The sequence below is a fragment of the Montipora foliosa genome, chromosome 4 (assembly GCF_036669935.1).
Source record: "Montipora foliosa isolate CH-2021 chromosome 4, ASM3666993v2, whole genome shotgun sequence".
Taxonomy (NCBI): domain Eukaryota; kingdom Metazoa; phylum Cnidaria; class Anthozoa; order Scleractinia; family Acroporidae; genus Montipora; species Montipora foliosa.
Window position 1 is genome coordinate 15756500 of NC_090872.1, and position 22892 is coordinate 15779391.

Sequence of the window (22892 nt, forward strand, 5' to 3'; positions counted from 1 at the left end):
AAATGCAGTGGCTGAAGAAGAGGAGGACACTTGGCAAGTAACAGTGCTCTGTTTTCTTAGCTCTTTAAAAGTGCTCGCAACGTCCACTACGTACTCGTAAAGGTGCCGGATAATTATGTTTAATAATTTTTAGTGTTTTAAAAATGGTCGGCACTGCTCGATTTCACATTACTTACATGTATACTAAATCTACTGAGCCGCTTGAACTAAAGGAATTCGGAAAACATGAGGTCACAACCATCCAAAGAAGGAAAATTAAATCGATACCTACATGTAGCAACGTTGCGAGCGAATTAAAAAAAGACAAGATTTTGTTCGAATTCCTTTGTAGATATTCTCGACTTGCAGATGCGGTGTTAACGTATATGTACGTGAATAAGCCCTAACTGCATGTACACGTGCTACAATGCGAGTTCTTTAGGACTGACTGTATCACACTGACTTGCTTCTTTGGTGTTAATTTATGAAAGAATCAAGATTACTTTTTAAGCTTCTACTAAGTACGTGTAAGGTGTAATAAGTACTTATTGGGTTATGCTTAGTAATGGAGAATTATGGGGATGAAGGGGTTTTTTAATCTAAGAACCCATGTGACATTCTCACAGCAAATCTCAGATGGTGTTACTAGGCTGGACCAAAAGCCCTCCTAAATCTGAAAAAAACTTCTCTTTCTCAGGTTGTATGTGTCTCCAAAACACCCTCCATCTGCAGAACAGAAAAGTGTCAGTCCGTACAAGTATTTGAAAGATAGCTTAGATGTACCAGAACTAAATAAGGTCAGAGGCTCCTTGCTGGCAAAACTAGAGTCAATTGCTGCACAGGAAGGTGAGCATTTAGTTCCTTGAAATTAAATAATTTGCAAGATTGTAAAATTTTGTGCAGATGTACGGTACGGAACATGTAGAGGATTTTGTCATACAGTTCCATGCAGCTAAACTAAGCTGGCTCCAAAACACACTAGGTGGTTATTTTGAAAATTTATCAAACTCAAATTTTTCTGTTTGGGCTAAATTATTTGAGGGGAAACTGCATCTTTAGTATTTTTTAGTACATGTAGGCCCATGCAATCCCTTGAGATCCACTCTACTTTTCAAACAAATGATTGATTGTAGAGGTGTCTTGCATGCTGCATCTTGCATTGAATTCTACATTTGTACTTTTGTAGCACACTTGGGCTGCAACTATATTCTTGGTTTTAACATGATGTCACGGCCTCCATGTTGGAGTCCCCAAACAAGGAAACGGTGGCCATGTTGGAATCCCAATCCAATCCTCTGGGAATTGAACTCTATTTTTATGCAAACGTTTTCTTTTGTTTTCGTTGAAAATTATCACTGTTCATCACATGAGTGAAACCCAAGAATTATTGCAAGAGGCTCAGGGTGCACTATTAATCATTGTTACTTATCTTTTTTTGATAAGGAGGAATCCAGGCAGGTATACAGGTTCTACCTACATTAGAGATAAATGAGCTGTCCAGTTATACTGTTCATACCCTTGTTATACAGCATTTTTAATGCTAAAATAATAGTACTGTATGATCATACATGTATTTTTTTGTTCAGAAGCTGTCTCTAGGTCTCCTCCACATGCATCTGTGGATGGCCACCATGTGAACAATAATTATTATACTGCACATAACTCAGAATTCTCCAGTCAAGAAGATGGTCAGTCCCTTTTTCTTTTGATATTATACCACTTTAAAATTATTATTTACCCAAAAAATGGGCATGCCAATTGACTGGCCAATTGCTTGTATACTTTTGTCAAATATTTTAGGAATCACTCCAGCAACATTACCAATTTAGTAGCTTCCTAAATACATTGCTCTATGAGAAAAAAAATATTGAATCAATAAATATTAATACAGAGAAGTACATTGTATTAAAACAGCAAAGAAGAAATTTATTGCAGCTGTATAATATAGTGAAGGAAAGCAACTGTCATTTAGTCTAACAGAATGATTAGAATTTTCCAAATCAAAGATCATTGCAGTATGGAACAACTGAAGCAGATGTGTAGAAGCCAAAAAGATCAAGCCTTGAATGGGATTCAAACACCATGGTCACCATGTGATTGTGCTGTGCAATACAGTCTGCTCTATCACTGAGAGCTACGTGTATCAAGCCATGTTCTGGTAGCTGATCATTATTGACAAGCAGACATTTTTAGAGAGAATGCATGATAAACCAATATGAATATTAAATAATAATTATTTTGTCCCTAAAGGCTGCTAAATCTAAACTGGCTTCAGATTTTAGTCAGACCCATAGGAAAGTGAGTATTCTTGAAGAGAGTAGTTCCTTTTGTTTGCCATAATGATTATGGTTAGAGATTGCAAAGCTGATGTTTCGAGCATTAGCCCTTCCAAAAGCCTGTTATGTGGAAATTTGTACTTTTTTTCTTACTTGTAATCTCCATTAGCCAATTCTTAAATCGACTTGTTAAAAAGCATACAATCTTCTGCTATATTTCATGTTTACAAAATGTACAACATCTATCTATAACTACACTGTATAACTGCCTAACTGTAACTATCATTCTAAATCTATAACTACTATCCATATTAAACTACAGATTTAGTCAAAAGTTCGATGCAACTGAGGGGTAATGATTGTGAAGATGACAGTGATGGCAATGAAGTCATTCAAGTCAAACCTCGGAGACGTGTCCCCTTTGCAGCTATGACCACCCAGGATGATTCAGATCTGGTTGTAAAAGGTATCCAGTAAAATAAGCTAGAAACAAACATTAAAATGTTACTGTACTGTATACTCATAATAAAGCAAACATGAACTACCCTCAAACTGCATACTGTAATCAACACTACAGCAAAACGTTTGCTCTCCTATGTATACTCTCAAGCAAACAAGAGTTTATAGCTTATCTTGCAGTTTTCTTTTACAGTAAATACATGAACATTTAGTTAAAAATTGTACAGTTTATATTCCAGTCTTGTGTAGCAGCCTGTTTAACTGACACCACTCAATGATGCATGTACTGTGCACAGTTAATGGCACCTATTTTGGCCACAGTTTTTCCTTAGGAAATGCAGGGCCGTAGCAGGCCAGGAAAAGCTGAGAGGACACAAAGATTTCAAGCTATTTTTGTTTTGAAATTTGGGGGTTTTGAGTGCAGAGGACGCATAGGATGGGTGTAAGCCGGGGCAGAAAGTGCATTTCCCAGCATTTTGGGTCTTGATTGATAGGTGAAAAATCGTAAAGAAAAGCACAGTGCATTTCAAGTATCCAAGAGGCTTACATTCTATCCGGAATCATTGACATCTTGTTGTTTCAATCTTCCGGAAGAAAAAATTATGTTTTCTAAATTTTATACTTGTATGTTTTTACTTTTTTGGGGGGAGATGGGGAGGAAGTGGAGGGGCCCTGGGAAATGGTTTGACATGGAAGATGTGCCTTAATACAGTGTCTGTGAGAACATCTTGAGAAGATTTTGTGAACATTAACCCGTTGACTCCCAGGGGCTCCAGGCAAACCTGCCCAGAGGGAAGGAGCACGAACAGGACTCGAGGTCCTATGTGAGGTGCTCCACCCTACCCTATCCAGACCAGAAAGACCACAACACCGGGAACTACATGCCCTTTACAACAAGTGTGTGGGTTCTTATATTAGTTCAGGCGGGCTTGGGAGTCAATGGGTTAATCACAAAGGTGAACCTGAAACTTAATAATTTTAATCAAGCAATTATCAAATACTATGTATTGTAAGTAAACTGTAAGAGAATGTGAATGGATTGCTAGTCTGATCTGTGTCTGAGGTCTGCCTTCTTATTATTATCAGGGCTCGAAATTGCGGCCAATACAGTTGCGAAATTGCGACTAAATTTTCGTATCTTGTCGCAATTAAATTGCGACTGGATTTTTTCGTTAATTTCTAACCCATGATTATATAATTACTTATACATGTACTTCATTATACTTTTATTTAAAATTAATTGTGAGAAATCTATATTTCCTTTTAAAGTGCTTGTCTTGAATACTCCATAGTAAAGTTAATAGTGTATGATTTATATTTTTCCAATCCTTTCTGTGTACATTTTACGTGTAGGACCACTTAGAAGACGAGGAGCTCCTCCGGCACCAATGACAAGTAAGGATTGCACATTGCACTGTCTATGGCAGTACAGCATGTTGGTAACAAGATTGAAGCAAGCTTGCAGTATAATTGTTTAATTCTAATTTGCCTTGCTCATGTGCCAAAGTGATTTTTTAATTCATTGTTCTGTTGGTAGTCGTCTACATTTACAGTGCACAGTGGAACCTCACCTTGCGGCCACCCTGTTAATACAACCACCTTGTTATTACAGCCACTTTATTCTGACCTGCAAAATAGCTCAGTCAGTCATCTTCTTATCTAAAGAACCCCTTTAATACGACTACCCTGTTAATACGAAAAAATTTTTCCATAGCCCGAAGTTGGTCGTATTAATGGGGTTCCACTCTATGTAATTTCTGGAAATCTTGTTTGAGCAGTCTGATATAGACCTTATTTTGCAGCAAGTCTAACTCCAGTGAACAATGATGTTGGTGATGACAGTGATAATGAAGATAGCATTGTGGGTACTCCACAGAGACGTGTTCCTCCTGCTGCTACTTTTAACTCACCAAGCCATGAAGACTCCAGTCTTGTTGTAAGAGGTAACAATGCAACCAAATGTTTTGTATACTTCTTGCTGGTCAATTTTATTTGTTAACAAAAAAGAATGCTATGTTTAACTCATCGAAAGTGGTTCAGCATTGTCTGTACTCTTATCAGTTGACAACAATATTCATCATCGCAGTGGTCAAAATGTTGTGGACTCGTGAGGCGCAGCCTCGAAAGTCCACAACAAATTTTGGGTCAGTACGTAGCTATTGCAACAGCTCTTGGGATTGGTTCAGAAAACAATGGTCACAAAGAACGATATAAAAGAAACAAGGGACCCTAACTCTAAAAACAATGGAGCTCCATCCTAAAGGGATCCACTGAAATTAGAGGTTGTAAAGAGCTACGTCCTATCTCCAGATTTTGACCACTGTGATGACGAATATCGTTGTTGATAAGAGTACAGATGACGCTCACTCAGAACCACTTTCAATTTGTTTTTTACCACAATATTCAATGCCAAAGAAAGTCTTTATTTCAGAGCGTGACCAAAATCATGACACAATGAAAGAGCAAGCGTTGTCTATAACTTTCTCGTAATAATTATGATTGGTTTATTTTCCAAAATGAGCATTCCTGATTGGCAATTACATTCTTGACAAATTGATGAGACAATGATAAAAATTGTAAATTGACAATGGCAAATTAGCTAATCAGATTGCGAGATTACAAGCAATTGTGGTAAAACACATAATTGCCACTGGACAAAACTGCAGGACCATATGCAGTGCTTAAAATCAAGCATGGGTAGACTTTGTTCTCTTTTGTGAAAATTATTTTTTTCATTCATTCATTCATTCAGTTTATTTGTCAATAACCACATAAAAGAAAAGAAATTAAAAAAAAAACACAATACACTAGAAATTTATAATAACTTAAAGATGATAGACTAAAAATGTTTAAGGTGGTAATGACATGGAAGTTTTTTTAATAAAAACAAAAGAATATTTAAATGGTGGCCATTTTGGAATAAGGTGTATAGACAACATAGGGTACATCACACAAATTATGGGGACAGCATAAATATAGAATGTATTATTAACTGTACTTTTTCTCACCATTTAGTTTACTGAATATATGTAACAATAAGATTGTGAAGGAAGGAGTACCTTAGTGTCTGTGTGTGATTTCACCTTTTTTTTGTCATGGATAACACTCATGGGTTTTTCATGCACAACTGGCAACACAAAAGTTTCCGGTAATCTTATTAATTTTTTTTAGGAAAAAAGGCTCTGAAAATTGACTATGCACTGATTAATTTTTTTATCTGCTATTGACATTGCATCATTTTTTTGGCTTGTTTTGGGTGTAATATTAGACATCACTGTCAATGAAACCTTGCATTTAAGAATAGTCCATAGCACAAAGGAAACGTTTTTGTGTGATGAGCCATCTTGTGTGCATCATATTTTTAGCACCAACACACATAACATCACAACCTCATGGTTATCATTAAACAATTACAAAGAAATAACTGCGAAGTTGATGGCTTCAATGTGCCTTAGTTTTCTAGGAATTTAACTATATTCTTGACCCTTTCAATCCTGAGAGTGAGAATCTAACTAACACCAAACGATTTTACTCTCAAACAGGGGCCCACTTCATTCGTGGAGCAATGCATTACTTTGTTTTTCATAATTCTGGGGAATCTTACCACCAAGCGCTAAGCGTCAAACTGCGTTTTGGCTTCCATCAATCAAATTCCTGAACATAGCCGGGAAGATTGACTCCGTCTCCGGAAAGTAAATTGGAGTTTTTGTTTAGTTCACAGCTCGAGCACTATTATATGTTTTTGGAAATTCTTCTCAGTAAAAAGATTAGTTTGTACAGATTCCATCGATCGCTTTCAATCAGCATCGAGTTTAAATATACAAAATGTACTGTGGGAACCGAAGATGCTGATGGGTGGGTTAGTCACTCATCAGTTAATTTCGTCATCTGTAGTTGGTGTTGGAAGTTTGTTTGATGGAAGCCAAAACACAGTTTAGCCCTTGGCGCTTGAGGATGAATTCTGCAGAATTATGAAAAATGCACTAAGAAAACACTTCCTTTGGTTTCCCTTTAAAAAAGCGAAACACCAAAACACCGAAACAGCAATATGACACAATCTCTGCACTTGCAATTATTGCTTGGCCTAAACCAAAGAACAAGCATACAAATCCTTAGTGAGACAGATTGTTGAATATAGTGCCACTGTTAGGGACTCTCACGTAGCTATAAGAACGTACAACAGGTCGAAATGGTTGTTTAATTAGGTCTACTGGTGTAAAATGATATTTAATCTCAAATCCAACCTTTGTCAGTAACAGACTGTTATTACATGTATTCAATATACATGTGTATATGGTAGGGTCATACATGGTGTTTTGTTTTGTTTTTTTTTTTGCTGTTTCGTGGTTCAGTAATGCTCTTAAAATCACGCCTGTTAGTGTGTGGGTTTCTTAAAATTACTGTAAATTAATCATGTTACAGGTCCACTCAGAAGAAGGGGACCATCTCCGCAACCAAGATTGTCACTTGGTGAGATTTAATACAATCATTTTGCCATGGTACCCGTCATTACTTTTTGAAAATGAAAATGGCTCCTTCCAGCAATTGAACTTTTTGTGCATGCAGTTTTGCTGACCTAAATTGTTATTTAACTGGCAACAGATGCAGCAGCTGATAGCAATGATAATAACAACATAGTGCCACAAGACAGACTGCAACAACGTGTTCCTTTTTGTCAAGACAATGAAGACCTTGTCGCTAAAGGTACATGTAGTAGAAGCTTCCACTCCTGTTTTGTCAAGTACATTTTGCAACTTAAAGAAGTTAATTAAAAAACATCCCTTACTTTTGTTTTGTAACCCCTCTCTGTAAATGCTAGAAATCTGATGTTGAGTATTACAGTATGTATATGTACATTTATTAATATGTTTTTTGTTTTAGCACACACTCACATCATTGGATACAGTGTGGGAACAATCTCTGTCCTTGATTTACATACATGTATAATTCTAAAATTACATCTTGGCAATTTTGTGAATTAAATTATTGGATAACAGTTACATTTAAGTACTTAATAGATTATCGAGGATGATAGTGAATTACAGTATGCTATATAATTTTATCACAGGTCCCTTACGGCGACGAGGGCCTGGAAGTCAATCACCTCGACAACCAGTTGGAACAGGTAAGGTGAAAAAGGTTTAGGTTTGGATTTCATTCCAACACATGTAATGACTCTGAACTTGCCTTTGAGCTCTGCGGGAATACTTCACATTCCTTTCGTTGGTGCATAATTATGGTACGTACATGGCCAAATCTTTTCATCAGTACAGATTTCCTTGAAGGCCTAATGATTCAACAATGGAAGCCTAGCTTGAAATAGACAAATTCACTTCTATGTTGCAAAACATTTCCTATTGCGAATTACGTATATGTACCTAAGGATAAAAAAATATGCAGGTTGCTGATGGTGCTTTTTTACCCTGGTGATGACATAGTGTCCAAAACGTTTGGATTTTACTTTTTTTAATATAATTTATAGCCTTGTACTGTAAGTAGTTCAAATCTAGTGATGTTTTTGCAATGTACTCATTGCAGGAAGTCCCATAAGAAGAAGAGGTGAATCACCACGTGCTCGAACATCATTTGGTGGGTTTGTTACAATAGCTTGTAAAGTGAATAATTCACAGGGATACCCATATGTTGACCCACATTTTACTGTCCACATGTACAGGTACATTAACTGCATCAAAGTAAAGTTTACATTGCATACATACACACATACATATTCGGGAAGTACTTGTGTTTTGGTGTTTAAACTCGGGATTAGTGGTGTTCATGCTGAAAAGCATAGACCAAATCGGCTAGCCCAGTGTAATGTACTGAATAGGCCACTTTAAAAAATACCATAATATCCTTTGTTTGCTCTCCAAAAGTTTTTATTTTTTCTCGGAACCATTGTAAGTTCGAAGAGAAACTGAAAACGTTATGCTTAGTGAAAATTTTGGAGGTCAGGCAAAGAGTATTATGGTATTTTTGAAAGTGGCGTATTGAAATCTCCTGAAGATTCTTTGTGTATTGTTTTTGCATTATAGGGAAGATATCGTTGACGTCACCTATTGTCATTAATGTGCCAACCAGAGCCTCATTGGCTGTTGAAACGAAGGGTCTTTTATTCCTGTGGTTGGTACATTTGAATAACAAAAGCAATGTTTGTAAACAGATATCTTCCCAATATTGTAGCATTCACATTTAAATGATATGGAAATATTGAGTCAGCCAATTTGGTCTATAGAGTGTGTTCGGTCATGTGACCAGCTGTCGTGTTTTCATACTAAAACAAAAGGAAGAATTTTCATAAAAATGTAGTTTAGTTTCCAAAAGAAAATTTCATTTTTCCGACATGGCCGCTGTTTCTTTGTTTCACTTCTCCAACATAGCCGCCGTGGCGTCAAGTGAAAATACTCTATTGCCCCTCTTCTGCAGTCTTGATTTGCGTTAATTGTTAATTTCAGTTTACAGTGTCGCTAATTTGCGTTCCAGTGCTAGAACGAGTAGACACTTAAATAAAGTTCCTTTCCTTTCTTCTCTGCAACAGCAACACTACTTTTTCTTTAATTTGCTTTGACGAATTCTTAACGTTTGAAACTTCACCTCGCAACTCTTTCTTACTGTATTTAACTCACCTTCACCAGCTCGAATGATAAAACCAAATTTTCGTGTTTTTTTTTCCAATCTTAATTAAGTGAAGATCATTCATTCACGAAGAGGTGATACATTGTAAGTGGCCCAAAGGGAACACGAACTCTGCAATTTAGGTTAGAGTGGAACAGTCTGTCGTACGTGATCAGGTCGTCAAGTGTATAGATTATTGTTGGTTTCTTACAATCTGGAAGACGCTGGAGAAGAGAGTGCAATAGTGGTTACACGACCAATATTTTATGTTCCGTCTTTCACTCATTCCTAGTGTCAAATTTGAATAGCAGGGCTCCTTCATTTTCAGACATTTTTTTGAAGCATTAGTTATTTATATGCTGTAGAACTATTTCGCTTCAGTCACTTAAAACGTTTATTGCTTTTAACAGATGCAGCTTCGTATTTAGATGACAACGTTGTTGACGACATACCGCAAGACATACTGCAAAGACGTGTGCTATTATCTCAAGACAACGAAGACCTTGTAGTCCGAGGTAATGGTGTTGCTCTTTACATGTATGCTTATTTTAGCATTTTAGGCATAGGGTTTAATTAGAGAACTCTTGTACGAGTTTTTCAGTTGATTATGCAGGGCTTCAAGTGGTTTGTAAACACGTCTCTGTGTTGTTCAACCTGAGTCAGGTACTCCATCTTGTACCTCGCTTCGTAGACGACCTTCCTACATGCTTTGAAATGAAAATAAATAGTAAATAAAGAAATGTACTGTATAGACTGGGTGAAAAACGTGAAGGAATAAGTTAAACGATCCCTTGATGTTTACCATTTAATTGCTTGCAGGTCCACTTAAGAGAAGAGGAGGAACTCCAAAACCCAGGCAGCCAGTTGCAGTTGGTTACGGTAATTTGCGTTGGAATTGTTAGTTTGTCCTGAAACGTGTATAAGAAAAGCTTATTATCAATACATACTTAATTGACCACTCCCCACAGGGGCTTTTCAGGGCCAATGAAACACAATTAACGAAACAACAGAACACAACAACAACTAATAAGAACCCCAACTGGCCGGAGGCAAACCAGTTGGCTATTTACAAGTGCAGCTGGGAACAAATTCAACGAAGTGGTCAGAGCGGCTCTTGAACCCGGGATCTCCGGATCTCAAAGCAAGCGCCCTAACCACTGGGCCACACTGCCTCCTATGCCTCATACTTGTAAGGTAAATGGTAAACGCAATCTTTCCGTTCCTGCAACTATCTGATGGCAAACAGATGATGATACATGTAACTCAGTGTATTCAAGGTATCTTATGGTGGGAGTTTTCCCCTGAAACTTTGCCTAGGTGTCTTCTAAGGGATATCACTCTATCAAAGTCATAGTTGTTTCGCAACATTTTTGTTGTGTGACCTAGGTAAGAGCACCTCTCTATGATTAGTTTCTTTTTTTTAAAACGTATAATCAATCAGGAATGGTTGACCATGAAGAGGAGTACAAAGATGTTCAACCAAGGAGACGAGTGGCTTCCCCCGCTAGTACCTCTTATTCAGAGGATCTTAATAGTGAGTTAATATGCTTGTAACACTCAACGTTAAACAAACGAACTAGGAATCACATCATAACAAATGAAAGCTCTTAAACACGTGGAAGAAGAGCCGAGGCGTGTACTATTTGGAATCGCGAGAACTTGGATAAGCGAGGCAAGGGATCTGAATGACTTTAAAACTAAAATTTACAAATAATGGTGTCTATAGAACCTAATTAGAGTCTGCCTGAAAGAAAAAGCCTCAGTCGGCTTCCTCCTGTGCAAACCTTATCTCGTAATTTACGTCCAGTAGCAGTTTCCGCTTGAACTAGCATGCTTTAAGTCGCTCTTTTCATCTCTGGAAAAATATTTTTGAAGCTGACTGAATCTTGTTTTTGTATCTCAAGAAGGTCTTGGCCTATTAATTATAGCAGGGCTGTCGTTGACCTTGTAATAAAAGCCTCTTCGCTCTACCTATTAAAGACAGACCCGGTGACATTAAAACACAATTTACATAGAGCACAGCAGTGAAGTCTGAATCATTTCATGGTCACCGCCATCCTCGCTGTCATTTCTAGGTCAGGCCCCTTGACCAGGCCACGTACAGACGACTGTGAAGCGCCCCATTGGCTATAATCTCATTCTAACTTTTATTCCTCACCAGGTTCTTTGCAGCGAGACGAACACATTCCCATAGTAACAGCAGGTTAATATTCTTTGAAATGAGAATAAGCGTTTAGGGTTAAGAGTGAACAACGACTTTACCCATATTCAAGTTCAATTTCATGATTAAAATAGGTTCCCGATAAATACATGCAGGTGGCCGTGAGTTCGACTCCGTCCGGCGGACCAACACTGAGGATCTTAAAATAACGGAGGAGAAAGTGCTATCTTTGTAATGACATCTGCAAATGGTTAAATTCTGCCGTAGTTTCCTCGGGTGAGGACGATAAACCTTAAGAACTATTCCGAAGATATTGGTTGGTCTTTGTAACTGTGTGGCGCAAGCGCACTTAGTTTTGCCCGAGCACGAAGTCTTTGAAGTCTGTAATGTTTACCTGTACTCGATGGAACGTTTTTCGATTAAATGTTGAAGTTTGAATTGTTTATTTGTTCGGCCATTACTGATTGTGAACCAACCACAACCCTAACGAACAATAACCCTGTGCAACGTAAACGAACCAACACACAATTCGCTAAGAGTAGGGCATGTAGTTCCCGGTGTTGTGATCTGTCCTCTGTGGTGTATCATGGTTGGGAGGGTAGATGCTTGCAGATATTACACCAAGCTGCTCTAAAATCCGAGGGTAAATAAAGATATGATAATGATGATGATGATTTTCAAACATTGACAAATGTTAAAGCTAAAACATTTGTGTCCGAAGACAATAAATAATGCAGAGAGCGCTAAAAGGGGTTATTCACTCTTAACTTTCAATACTCATAAATTATAAACTCCCCGGCACTTTTAGCAACATGAAAAATACAAATAGTGATCTCGTCTCTTATTACTGTTAATCTTTTTCGACGATAGTTGACATCCTGTTGTAAACAGAAACTGCAAACTGCGAAATGTGCCAATCCTAAGCGATACAGTGATTCGTGTCGCACACAAAGGATATCGATGACTGAAAATAAAACTGTTTGTTAAAATTAACTTTTACTGAACAATTTCTGAGCCGTGTACAATTATGGAGATGTTATTCCAAGTGGCCTTCTGATTACAAAAATGTCTAATGGAAACTACATTTTTGGTAATAAAACCGATACATTTTTTTCAACTTAGTGAGAAGACGCGAACCAAATCAAGTCAGAAGGCGTGAGCCCGCTCCCTCGAAAACGGAGGATGATATTGATGTGCGCAGGCGCAGTCTCCCCCAGGCCCCGACACATAATAAAGGTTTTTCAAATTCATCCCTGGTTGGGAGGCAGTCACCAGTTCCCAGGAAACCCACGCCCAGAACAGGTCAACTGGCGGCACCAAGGTAGGAATTTAAAGAGAGTGTAATCTGCCTTCTCAAAGCACCAAGAGACCCCAGAAAGAAAGACAAACAAAGTGCCAGCGAGATCTGGTCCGTTCAACTTAACAAACCGAATGCATAAATGGCGGCTAAAAATGTATTCTTTTACTTATTTGCTAATCAGACTCACTAGCCTCGCTCTCAAGCAACATTTGTTTTGGATTTTGTCCATGCAAACGAGGCTTAGCACACAAACAAAATAATATATTTTTTTGGCCGTCATTTATGCATTCGGTCTATTCAGCTTGTCGCTTTACCCTCCCTTAATTGTTAATTATTTCTGCATTTAAAGAATAATTTATGTAATTTTTCTCCTGGTGTTGGGAGTCTATGAGCTGGTGATTTTGTTCGTTGAAGGTCAACTGCATCGTAACAGACTTGTTCATCTAGAATATTGTCAGCCAGATCGAATACGTTTGCTTTTTTGAGAGCCTGATATGTGAATTTATGACGATTTAAAATAAATCAACAGTTAAATGAATTTCAGCAATTAACTAAGCAATAGATTTGGCTTTTCGCAATCGACTAATGGAATGGGCCCTTTGCATGTTAGTGATCACATGGTACAAAAACCGCCATACTGGAACGCAAATTGCGCACTGGGACATCTTGAACAAAGCAAGATAATTTACATTTTCTTTGTTTTAGATGTCCCAGTGGGCAATTTGCGTCCCAGTATGGCGGTTTTTGTACCATGTGATCACTAACCTGCAAAGGACCCATTAGTGTCGTTCTCGTCTTGGTCGCAAGTCATAATAGCCACATTCGTGAAGTTTTGAGATTCAAACATTAGTTATCACATTTATACCAATATCTTGTTAATTGATTAATTTACCATTCTTTTATTTTCAGGAGAGTTCCAACACCAAGGGGAGTCAGTCCAGCTAGGTTTAATGAGGGTGATAGTTGGAGTGAGGGATTCTATTAATACCATCGAGTGGGTCAAGAGAAGCTTATGACAATTATGGCTGGAGTGAACATAATTAATTTCATCTTAGCCCGGTGCATCTTCATCTGCATCTACGGTGCGTGGGACGGTAGGATAACTGCAGACTAACACGTCACACCTCTAGGCTTATTTTGATAAGGTAATTAATTATCTAAAGCCTTGAAGAACCTTCCCAGCTGCTTTACCATGTAGTGGGATGATTGGGAACTGCTGGTCACGCGTTCGTTGAGGCACATCCTACAACGGAATTGCCTGAAAGGAGATATTTCATTGAAAATAATCTGCAACTGATCACGTGTCCCGTCAAATCTTTCAAATGGACATGTTTGCCGTAAAGTGAACTTTGTTTTACTTGTGCTGTCTTCAGATGCATAGAATTTAGCGGCAAGTGTCGGTGGATCAGCCGAAACTGCACTGTCACCCATGTCCAAGTATCCTACAAATATGATCGCTGGAGTAGAGACACTTCGCAGTGCTGTCTGGTGATAGTTATGAACAAATTGTCACGCTATTTTGGGCGGTGAATGGAGTGAGCAAACTTTACCAGATCTGCCTTGTGCAATTGGTACAATAAGACTGTAGCCTGGGGAAAAATAGAAACGAAATAATCTGGTTAGATTTTAAATTTAAGTTATTTTATCGCGACTTCGTTTATCTACGAGGAATTTAAACCTACTATTTTTGCTTTTAATGCCCATAACAAACAATAACATAAAACACAGTGTTGTTCATTGTTATTTCCTTTTAACATTTCTTTTTAAACGGCGTGAGAATTATCATTTTATAGAATATTTTTTGTCTTTGGGTTCAAAATCGTCATTCAAAACGGATAAGTGGATGCCAACCTCCCTCGTTCGAATAAATCTTCTAACTTTGATTTTCAAAGAGCGGAGAATTTTTATTGGATTTTTTTGCGTGCCTTATAGTACCTTTAGACCCTTTGATATCCCTTTTACTCTCTTTTTAGTCAGCTTATTTATTATGATGGTAAATATTTTCACCCATTTGTGGATGAATATTCCGTATGGAGATCATTTAGAATATGCGGAAGTAGACCCGTTTCTTTTTTGGTATGAACATAGTTAATCGAGGAACTGGTTATGAAACCTTAAAACCTTCAGAAGCGAGAACAAATTTTTGACGCAGTCGATGTTGAATGGATCGTGACCCTGCACAGTCGTTTGTTTTGGGTTCGCACGGTTTTGCAAATTACTTGCGCATAATTTAATCGAAGGATTTGATTGGTTATCTTCTCGAAAAAAGGTGTGTTTTGTGCAGGGTCAAAGCCAAAAGTACGGACAAAAACATGAATCAAAGGGACTTGTTGAGTTCGTAACCATCTCCAAGCATTAACTATGGTAGGAACGAAATAGCACTCTGTTCATTCTGCCCCTGCTAAACGACGTAATAAACACAATGAAGACACCGTTTTACTAGAAGCATCAATGAGAAGTCAGCCACCTCCGCGAAAACCATTGTGAAAATTCCCCTGGAAACCAATATTCTCCCAGGTTCTAAGACTGAAGGAAGAATCAAAAGAATTGTTCATAAGGAAAGAGTGCACCCTTAGTGGGTGTATAATTTGTGGCATTTGTTGTTGTTTGTTTTTTTTCTTTTTTTAAAATGTAATTGATTTGAATAACATGTAAGTGACTGCTAAAAAAATCGTGTACTGGAAAAGTGTAAGATAAGAAAAAAGACCAGAAGCTATGGTAACGTTTAAATTAAGGACCATAGGGCTTGGTACATTTATTTTATCTTTTATCTGACTGCATGAATATGTTGCGTTTTAAGAAAACATATTTAACTGTTAATTTTACGTGCAGGGCATTCTTATTGAAAATAGATCACCTACAAAAGGAATTTTTGAAGTAAATATATAAAAACTTGAAAAAGTTTAATTTCACAATGGATAATTGTGTGGCTAGCCTTACATACGTATGTTTCATCCCTGCCAAGGGACTCATCAGAGACCTTTCGGCTAACTCGTCAAACATCGCGTTTGAAGTCCCGCTAGCATCAAAATGATGGTGGCAATCTGGCCTTATATCACATAAGGATTCCCAATTGCGTAATCTGCCAATTAACAACTTGAAAAAGTGTAAGAATTTCACAATAAAAAAAATAATAAATCCAAAGCGCCCTTTTATGCTCTGTCATCATTTCCCTCTCTACCCTTCTCCCTCCCGGTTTTTTCCCTTCCACCTCCCCTCTTCCCTTTGTTTATGATGTGTGGAGATTTGACTTTTGTACTGTGACTGAACACAAGGACACACAATGAAAGGTGTCACGCCACGCCCTGTTTTTGTTTAGCACGATTGACAATCAAGGCTGGTGGCGATCAACAAATAGCAAAACAGAGAGAGGACTCTCAAACGATATTTCCATATCGAGAAAAGTGGACAGGCAGATAACATTTTATAAAATGGATACATTGCTGTTAGGGGCTTTTTTCTTGCACAAATTATCACAGAGGAGTAGCGATCTCGTTTGACTGACAAATCATCTTCAATTACTTATGTCGTGTTCAAGGCACAGCTTAACTTGCATTGCGACAGTTGCATTTCCAAATTAGGGCTGAATGCGAAGACTGAGCCCGCCTGAGGCATTAGTCGTCTTTATCTTCGGTTCTCGTGCACGATTGTTGTGATTATCCAAAGAAAAACTTGAAATTAAGAGAAAGAGAAGGCTGTGATGTTACAAAAGCAATGGTCTTTTGGTGTAATAAGCCTTGAGGCACTTTGAACGCACTTTGTAACGAACTCAACAGGTTTCGCACATTTTTCACTTTCATATTCACTTTATTCTTCGGTCTTTCGTCTTTGCCGTGTTTTTTCAGAACAATCCCAGCCGCCAACAGGATTTCTAAAGAGTCGATAAAGTGGTTAATCAAAATCTTCGTCGCTCTTACTTGGTCTGTTAAAGTAATTAGCCCCTCGGACATTTTTCGTATCCTAGGTCAAAGTGGGTGACACGTTTTGTGTAAAGTGTAAAATTATCCTCAAAGAAGAATTTCTTTTACGCGGGGAGGCACCTCATTTCCTCATTGGAATACTTGGCTAGAATGCGGAGGTATGTCATAAGGTTACAGTGACTTTGATACACTCCACTATACGATTCAAAGAGAGTGAGGTCGTTACAGCAAAATCTCAAACTGAGGGCTTGCCGTATCGACCGAGCAATAGCGAGATCAGTACAGCGCGCTAGGCCGAGGTTTGAGATTTTGCTGTAACGACCGAGTGGTCAAGGTTATTAAGTTGTTTATTATGTGGCTAATCGAACGGTTCTAAAGAAGAAAAAAAGTAATTTGCATAATCCATAATCGGCCCGTGGGCATTACGGGAGAATAATGCCCTAGCCCTTAGCTGCTCTTAGCCAATCACAGCGCGCGTTATATCGGTCAGAAACACAAACCATATAATAAGTGTTAATAATATACGGGTTTGTTTTTCTTAGTCCTCTCAGTGTTATGAAACGTGTTCTATCAAGCAAGAGTCAACTAGCCAAAACTAACATCACGTGCTAATTCCAGTGTTGAGTCTGTTTCAGTGACATTTCTTTCGTCGTTCGGTCTTTTGAGTGTCCACTGGAAAGAGCACGTCGTGTACAAGGAACAATAAAAGCACCAAAAAATGCTGTCAGGTTCCCCAATGCGGTTATGGAATATTGCTGGGTGCAGTGACTAAAAACGCTGATAAGAACCTGTAATCTTAGTTACTTTAAATCCTTTCTTTCATTAGTTGGAGGACTTAGGCGCCTCTTTGGCTCAGACGAGGTACGGAAGAGGTAACGGGTAATACACTAGTTATTGTTTTGTTTAAAGCACGTCGGAGAACAGCGTCGTAAATTAAAAACCAGGGAGGGGGCTAAGTGCGTAGTGCGGACTATGGAGGAGTTCCATCATACCAGGAATACTACAAGAGGACGTAACAGCAATCTAAGTATTTACTCTCTCAATAAGGTATCCAATGTCGATACCTCAATTTATGCCGAAACGTTATGGTACAGCACAAGCTTTTTTCAAATCATTAGGTGGTTTTCACGTTGCGTCATCGCTGCCAAGTTGGTGGACGAAAACAAAAGATCTCTCTCTTACCTCCCTTTGTTCGTCCACCAGTAATTATATATTACAGAGTCTCCCCCCCCCCCCCCCCCAAAAGGGTGCTCCTTGTTTCCTTTAAAAACTTGGTTGCGTTCCCTTGTTCCTGAAATTACTTCCAAATTTGTTCTTAGCTTTTTTATCCTTAAAATTGTTTCTGTTCCCTAGTTCCTCAGTGCAAATTAGCCATATTCCCTTGTTCTCCAAAACTCCTGGGAGGGACTCGTTTTGCTACCTGTTTCTCTAGAGATAGGTTGCAAACTATATCTTGTTTTGCAAGGTTCAAGGTCCTTTTTCGAGGGACGTGTCTTCCGCTATTTTCGTATGATAAATTAAGAAAAGTTTAGTGATAACTCAATCATCACTCAAGATTATCAAAACCACGATACTTGACAATCACCACCTTACGGGCCTCGATGGTCTGTTCTATTTCAAAGTGAATTTTATCCGTGGGTCATTTTCGGATCCGTCATTTTCTTAGTAGCATCTTGCCACACTTTAGAATAAATCGATTTGTAATTTGAGGTCAACAAGCACATGCATGTTCCGCATCGTCTAAAGGACAAAAGGTTCGAGAAGCGTATCATTAGCACCTTGCGGTATGGATACATGCCGTTATCTTGAACCTTGAAAAGAGGTACACAGTGGCCGAACTTGAAGTCCTATCAGACCAGGATTACAGCTAATGTAGAATCTAAAAGGTGTTTAATTCGCATGGGTAAGAAATTTTAAATTTACATTGCAAAACTAAATGACCAGAAGCAGGTTTAAAAATGGATCATTCACTGGATTGGGTTACCAAAGTCATTTTTCAATGTCGTTGTTGCACCGAACGAGAAAGTGATGCAATGTCAGTAAATTAAGGGAGCGTATACTTTAAATAGTCGAGGTCAGTGAGGACATGAACGCAAGCAATGCAATTATTGGCTAAATGACCTAAATCCGATTTGCTTGCCTTACACATACATGCATTTCACATCTACGCACAGTTTCTTCACTGTTTTCCTTTCAACATCGACGAGAACTTTCAGTGCAAGAGGGCGTGAGCACACGACTAAATTTTCAATTTTCTCGCTAAAAGATCAATTGTGTTTAATTTCCGAGTGGGACACTCACGTGGTGGAATTGTCGCAAGTCAACACGACTGTTGATAGGAACACACTGTGTTGCTTGGAGGCCGACTTTGTCGTTGTCTCTTCTAAGTTCCTAATTTTATCCCGTTATTTTTTTCTTTGGTCTGGATTCGGTTTTTTTGGGCTTGGAATGTTCCCTTTTTTTTTTTAAAATAAACTCGTTCTACAGAGGCCCTCGTAAAGAGAGTTGTTCAAATAGAGATTTGATTAAGTAGCTGATGGTGGTTAACTACTCCGCAAAAAACGAAACTGAAAATAAAAATAAATGAAACAATAATAAAAAACAGATACATATTAGCTGTGGTCACACTACGCACTTTTGCCCTAGTTAAACTTGACTTGTTGACAGTTTTACCTAGGGAAACTTATATTTATAAGTGTGACCGATTTTCCCCAGGTAGATTACCTAGGGAAGTTTTTTTCCATCGAAGCTTGAATATGTCAAGAGAACAATAGAATTCCCCTTGACAGTTACCCTACATGTTTTGAAGGGGTAAACTGAAATCCCGAGGTAGTTAGCCAATAGATGCTCGTCGGCAAACTGATGATAGATTTTATTTAATCGTGTCACGTTTTACTTGAAACACATCGAAGTGCAATTTCTTTGTCGCTTTTGTCTCATGTGTGCGTGTATCAAAGGAAGAAGATGGCCTGGTTCAGATCGAACGTGTAAGTATAAATTATTTGCAATCAGTACACGTTTCATTTGGCTGGATTTAGGCAAGATTTTACCTTTTTTTTACCTTTATTAATCCGGCGGTTTATAACAAGTGCCAGAAGTTCCAATTCTGATGGAGAAGAAGCGGATGATGACAAAGCCACGCAAGCAAAAACCCGAGAAGATCCGCCGAAAAAAGCAGTAAAGCACAAAGCAGAAAAGAAACTAGAAGAAACCGGTCCAAATCGAAGAAAAATGGAAAAGCGAAAAAATCCTTGTAAACCTAAATGTGATTTTCTTCGGTGTGACCTTTTTACCTGGGGAAAATGAAACCCGAGATAAACTTACCTCGGGTGTACTCAGGTAAAATTTCCCTAGGTAAAACGATGTTCCCTCGGGCAAAAGTGTGACCTCAACTACTGTTACAATTATATACCCAGAAATCGTCACATGACCATCGCGTGCTCTAACCGGTTATGGCTTCAGATAATCCAGGAAGAAAGCCCTTAAGCTGACAAGTACTTAATGCCCACGCAATCGCATAGATCATTATAACGTGGAAAGTCTCAGAGCTGAGGTAAATGTCCGATAAGAAGACTTTTCATACGGTAAAATTGTGGACAAATTCACTGTAATTCACGGTCTTTGCCTACGTGACAAGGGCGGAAAACCATTGTGTTTGTGTTTCAAATGGGTCAAAGCCTTTATTCAGTCTGATGTCACTCACTCTTTTCAAAGGGTTTCTAGTAGCTGACAACGAAAACAATCTCCTTGGCAAATTTTGAGTACATTGAAAAAAACAACTATCACTTAAAGGGACAAATTTCAATTATTCTTTCTGAAATAAATATCCAGAGAGGTGTGATTCATTCATGTACAAAGTCCTCAAAGCACATTGAAGAAAAGAATTACGTTTCATCCAGTTGATAGATGGCTACGTGTCAGCATGTTGACACTTGTTAAATTTCATCACTCTAAAAATGGAGTCAAAACTAGTTTTCAACTGGATCAAACATGGTGCAAGGTAATCTTAACTTCACTTATTTTTAAGCCGCTCCCTTGATATATACAGGGTATCCAAAAACAAGATTGCTTTTAAACATACACTTAAAAACTCCCCGGTACAGGTGTATGCATTTCATGACACAATCGGCTGTCATACTTGGTAGTAAGTATTTAACAATTATTCGCCGAAGGCGAAGTGATTATCCGTCGAGGTGATTATTTGTCCGTCGAGGTGATTATCTATCGGCTGATAATCCGAGATAGCGAGCCAATGAGAGCGCGCGATTTTGTATAATCACCTGTGTGTTTATACTAAATTAATATAGAAGTTTAAATGTTCCCAAAGATGGGTGTTACCGAAAAGTGGATTATGTTCACTTGCTTTATTTGTTGTTTTAGAAAGGAACCAGTTGAAGGAAAAATGTATTCTGGAAATATATTGGCCACTTTCTCCTTCGCTACCTCCACCTTGCCACAAAGGTCCGAACGTTGACCGCTATCTAAGGTGGAGGTATCCTGTGTGCTTGTTATTGATTTGCAAATACTGTTACAGTGCAACGCGCCTTACCGTGGCCACCCAACAAACTTTCACATTTGACAATTACGTGTAAATACGTCAACTCAACAACCTTTTCAACGGTGTTTAACTTACAACCGTGCGAACTTTGCAAGGAGGGGTGACTGTCAATCAAATTCGCACACCCTTATCGGCGGATAATTTGTAAGAAACTTTGTTAGGTGGCCACGATAAGGCGCGTCGCACTGTAATGGTTTCCATATATTCTCTTAGATTTTTCAAAGGTTTTAGTGGAAGATAATCCTGTTGAGTGTCAGTCGATAAGGGAGTGGTAATGGACGCATCATCAAGACGACGACCATTTCTCATTAGTTTCATCGTCCTGGGTCCTTACACAGTATCATTTTCGTTGCTTCTTGCTCAATGGACAGGAACCCAAGCGAATCTCGCGAGTCAATTAGCTGACAGTTTTCAGGAAGCATTTGTGAAAAATACTGGATTTGACTACCTACACACTGTTTATGACTCTCTTCCTTGTGTTTATCAGGATAATTATGGTAAACAATTGCTTGAAAATATTACTAAGCCTGCGAGAGACCGCTTGAACACCGTCATTACGTTTTTACAAAACCTGAATGAGAACTTGCAGCATATTTCATCAAAATATCAGCTTTCAAATGTGAGTTGCTGCTGTCAAGGAAATGAACCTTCTTCCTTGACTGTCTTCCACGATCGTCTTCAGTCGTTTGTTAATCTTTGGAAAGGTTGCACAATTAGTGAATCCTACCAAGGCTCGCAAGACGATTTACGTTTCAATAGTGAACTGTTGAATGGTTTTCGGGAAAACTTTAACAAGTCTGTCCTCGTTTCATGGCAGTATTATGGATCTATTAATGGAGAATATTTGCAGTATCCATCAAATAAACGCCATTGTGAAGGAAACGCTTCGAACTTGGATCCGCGATTCAAGTAAGTTAAATGCATTCGGTACCCTTGCCTCTCCCGCCTCTCTTCCAGGGACGGTGGAGCTGGGGGGTGGTCCTTTCCAATTTTCAAGCCAAAAATAAAAATTTAAAAATAAATATAAAAATAGAAATAATTTTTTAAAAAAACATTAAACATAAAAAAAAGAATACCAACAGAAGGAAAAACAAAACAAAATGAGCAAAGCATCAAGACAAACAGATTTAAGGCCGGAATATACGAAAGGCTGGGATAAATGTATCAAGTAACAAATAGAAGGAAAGCATTTGTCATTTTGCGGTTGATCCACGTTTGTTTGTTTGTTTCTTTTTTATATCTCGTCGAGAATGCTGAAAGTAGCATTTCGGAGCTTCAAGATTTCAACGTTTTCTCCGGCGCTTGCTTGTTAGTCCCCCCATCTTCGGTCAACACAAAATAGGCTCCGCCGTCCCTGTCTTGAAGTATTAGGGACGCATAAGGTTTGAAAGCCAACACTTTTAGAAGTGGGCGTGCTCAGAACGGATAGCGGAATGCTATCTGGTGTCACTGTCTATCCGTTGTTCATTTTCTTCAGTTAAGTGTTACTTCACACTAACCTTAACCCTAGCAGCTAACGATCTTCTTCAATCAGTGATTCTTAGTAAATTTAATCATCTTCCTTTTTGATGCGCCATTACATTAACTTATCTTTTGTCGTCGTGTCTCTACCCTTTGTTATCAG

At 38.4% G+C, this 22892-nt stretch overlaps 2 protein-coding genes across 6 annotated transcripts in view; both read left to right on the top strand.

Moving 5' to 3' along the window:
• Window positions 1-15930, top strand: part of LOC138000019 (SLAIN motif-containing protein 2-like) — a 16258-nt gene extending 328 nt beyond the window's left edge. The window contains exons 1-16 of one of the 3 annotated variants that reach the window (XM_068846125.1): window positions 1-33; window positions 677-825; window positions 1566-1667; window positions 2578-2721; window positions 4068-4109; window positions 4517-4657; window positions 7137-7184; window positions 7317-7418; window positions 7783-7839; window positions 8253-8303; window positions 9740-9844; window positions 10149-10208; window positions 10771-10863; window positions 11491-11532; window positions 12613-12811; window positions 13700-15930. The exon at window positions 1-33 is cut by the window's left edge and continues 328 nt beyond it. In XM_068846125.1, coding sequence (XP_068702226.1) covers window positions 1-33; window positions 677-825; window positions 1566-1667; window positions 2578-2721; window positions 4068-4109; window positions 4517-4657; window positions 7137-7184; window positions 7317-7418; window positions 7783-7839; window positions 8253-8303; window positions 9740-9844; window positions 10149-10208; window positions 10771-10863; window positions 11491-11532; window positions 12613-12811; window positions 13700-13775 — 1444 coding nt within the window. In that variant the 3' untranslated portion in view covers window positions 13776-15930. The remainder of the gene's footprint in view (window positions 34-676; window positions 826-1565; window positions 1668-2577; window positions 2722-4067; window positions 4110-4516; window positions 4658-7136; window positions 7185-7316; window positions 7419-7782; window positions 7840-8252; window positions 8304-9739; window positions 9845-10148; window positions 10209-10770; window positions 10864-11490; window positions 11533-12612; window positions 12812-13699) is intronic. The other 2 variants (XM_068846126.1, XM_068846127.1) reach the window with 2 other exon arrangements.
• Window positions 15931-18384: 2454 nt separating this feature from the next.
• LOC138000023 (VWFA and cache domain-containing protein 1-like) overlaps window positions 18385-22892 on the top strand; it is a 34824-nt gene continuing 30316 nt past the window's right edge. For all 3 annotated transcript variants that reach the window (XM_068846137.1, XM_068846138.1, XM_068846139.1), the window contains exons 1-2: window positions 18385-18613; window positions 21482-22177. In XM_068846137.1, coding sequence (XP_068702238.1) covers window positions 21543-22177 — 635 coding nt within the window. In that variant the 5' untranslated portion in view covers window positions 18385-18613; window positions 21482-21542. The remainder of the gene's footprint in view (window positions 18614-21481; window positions 22178-22892) is intronic.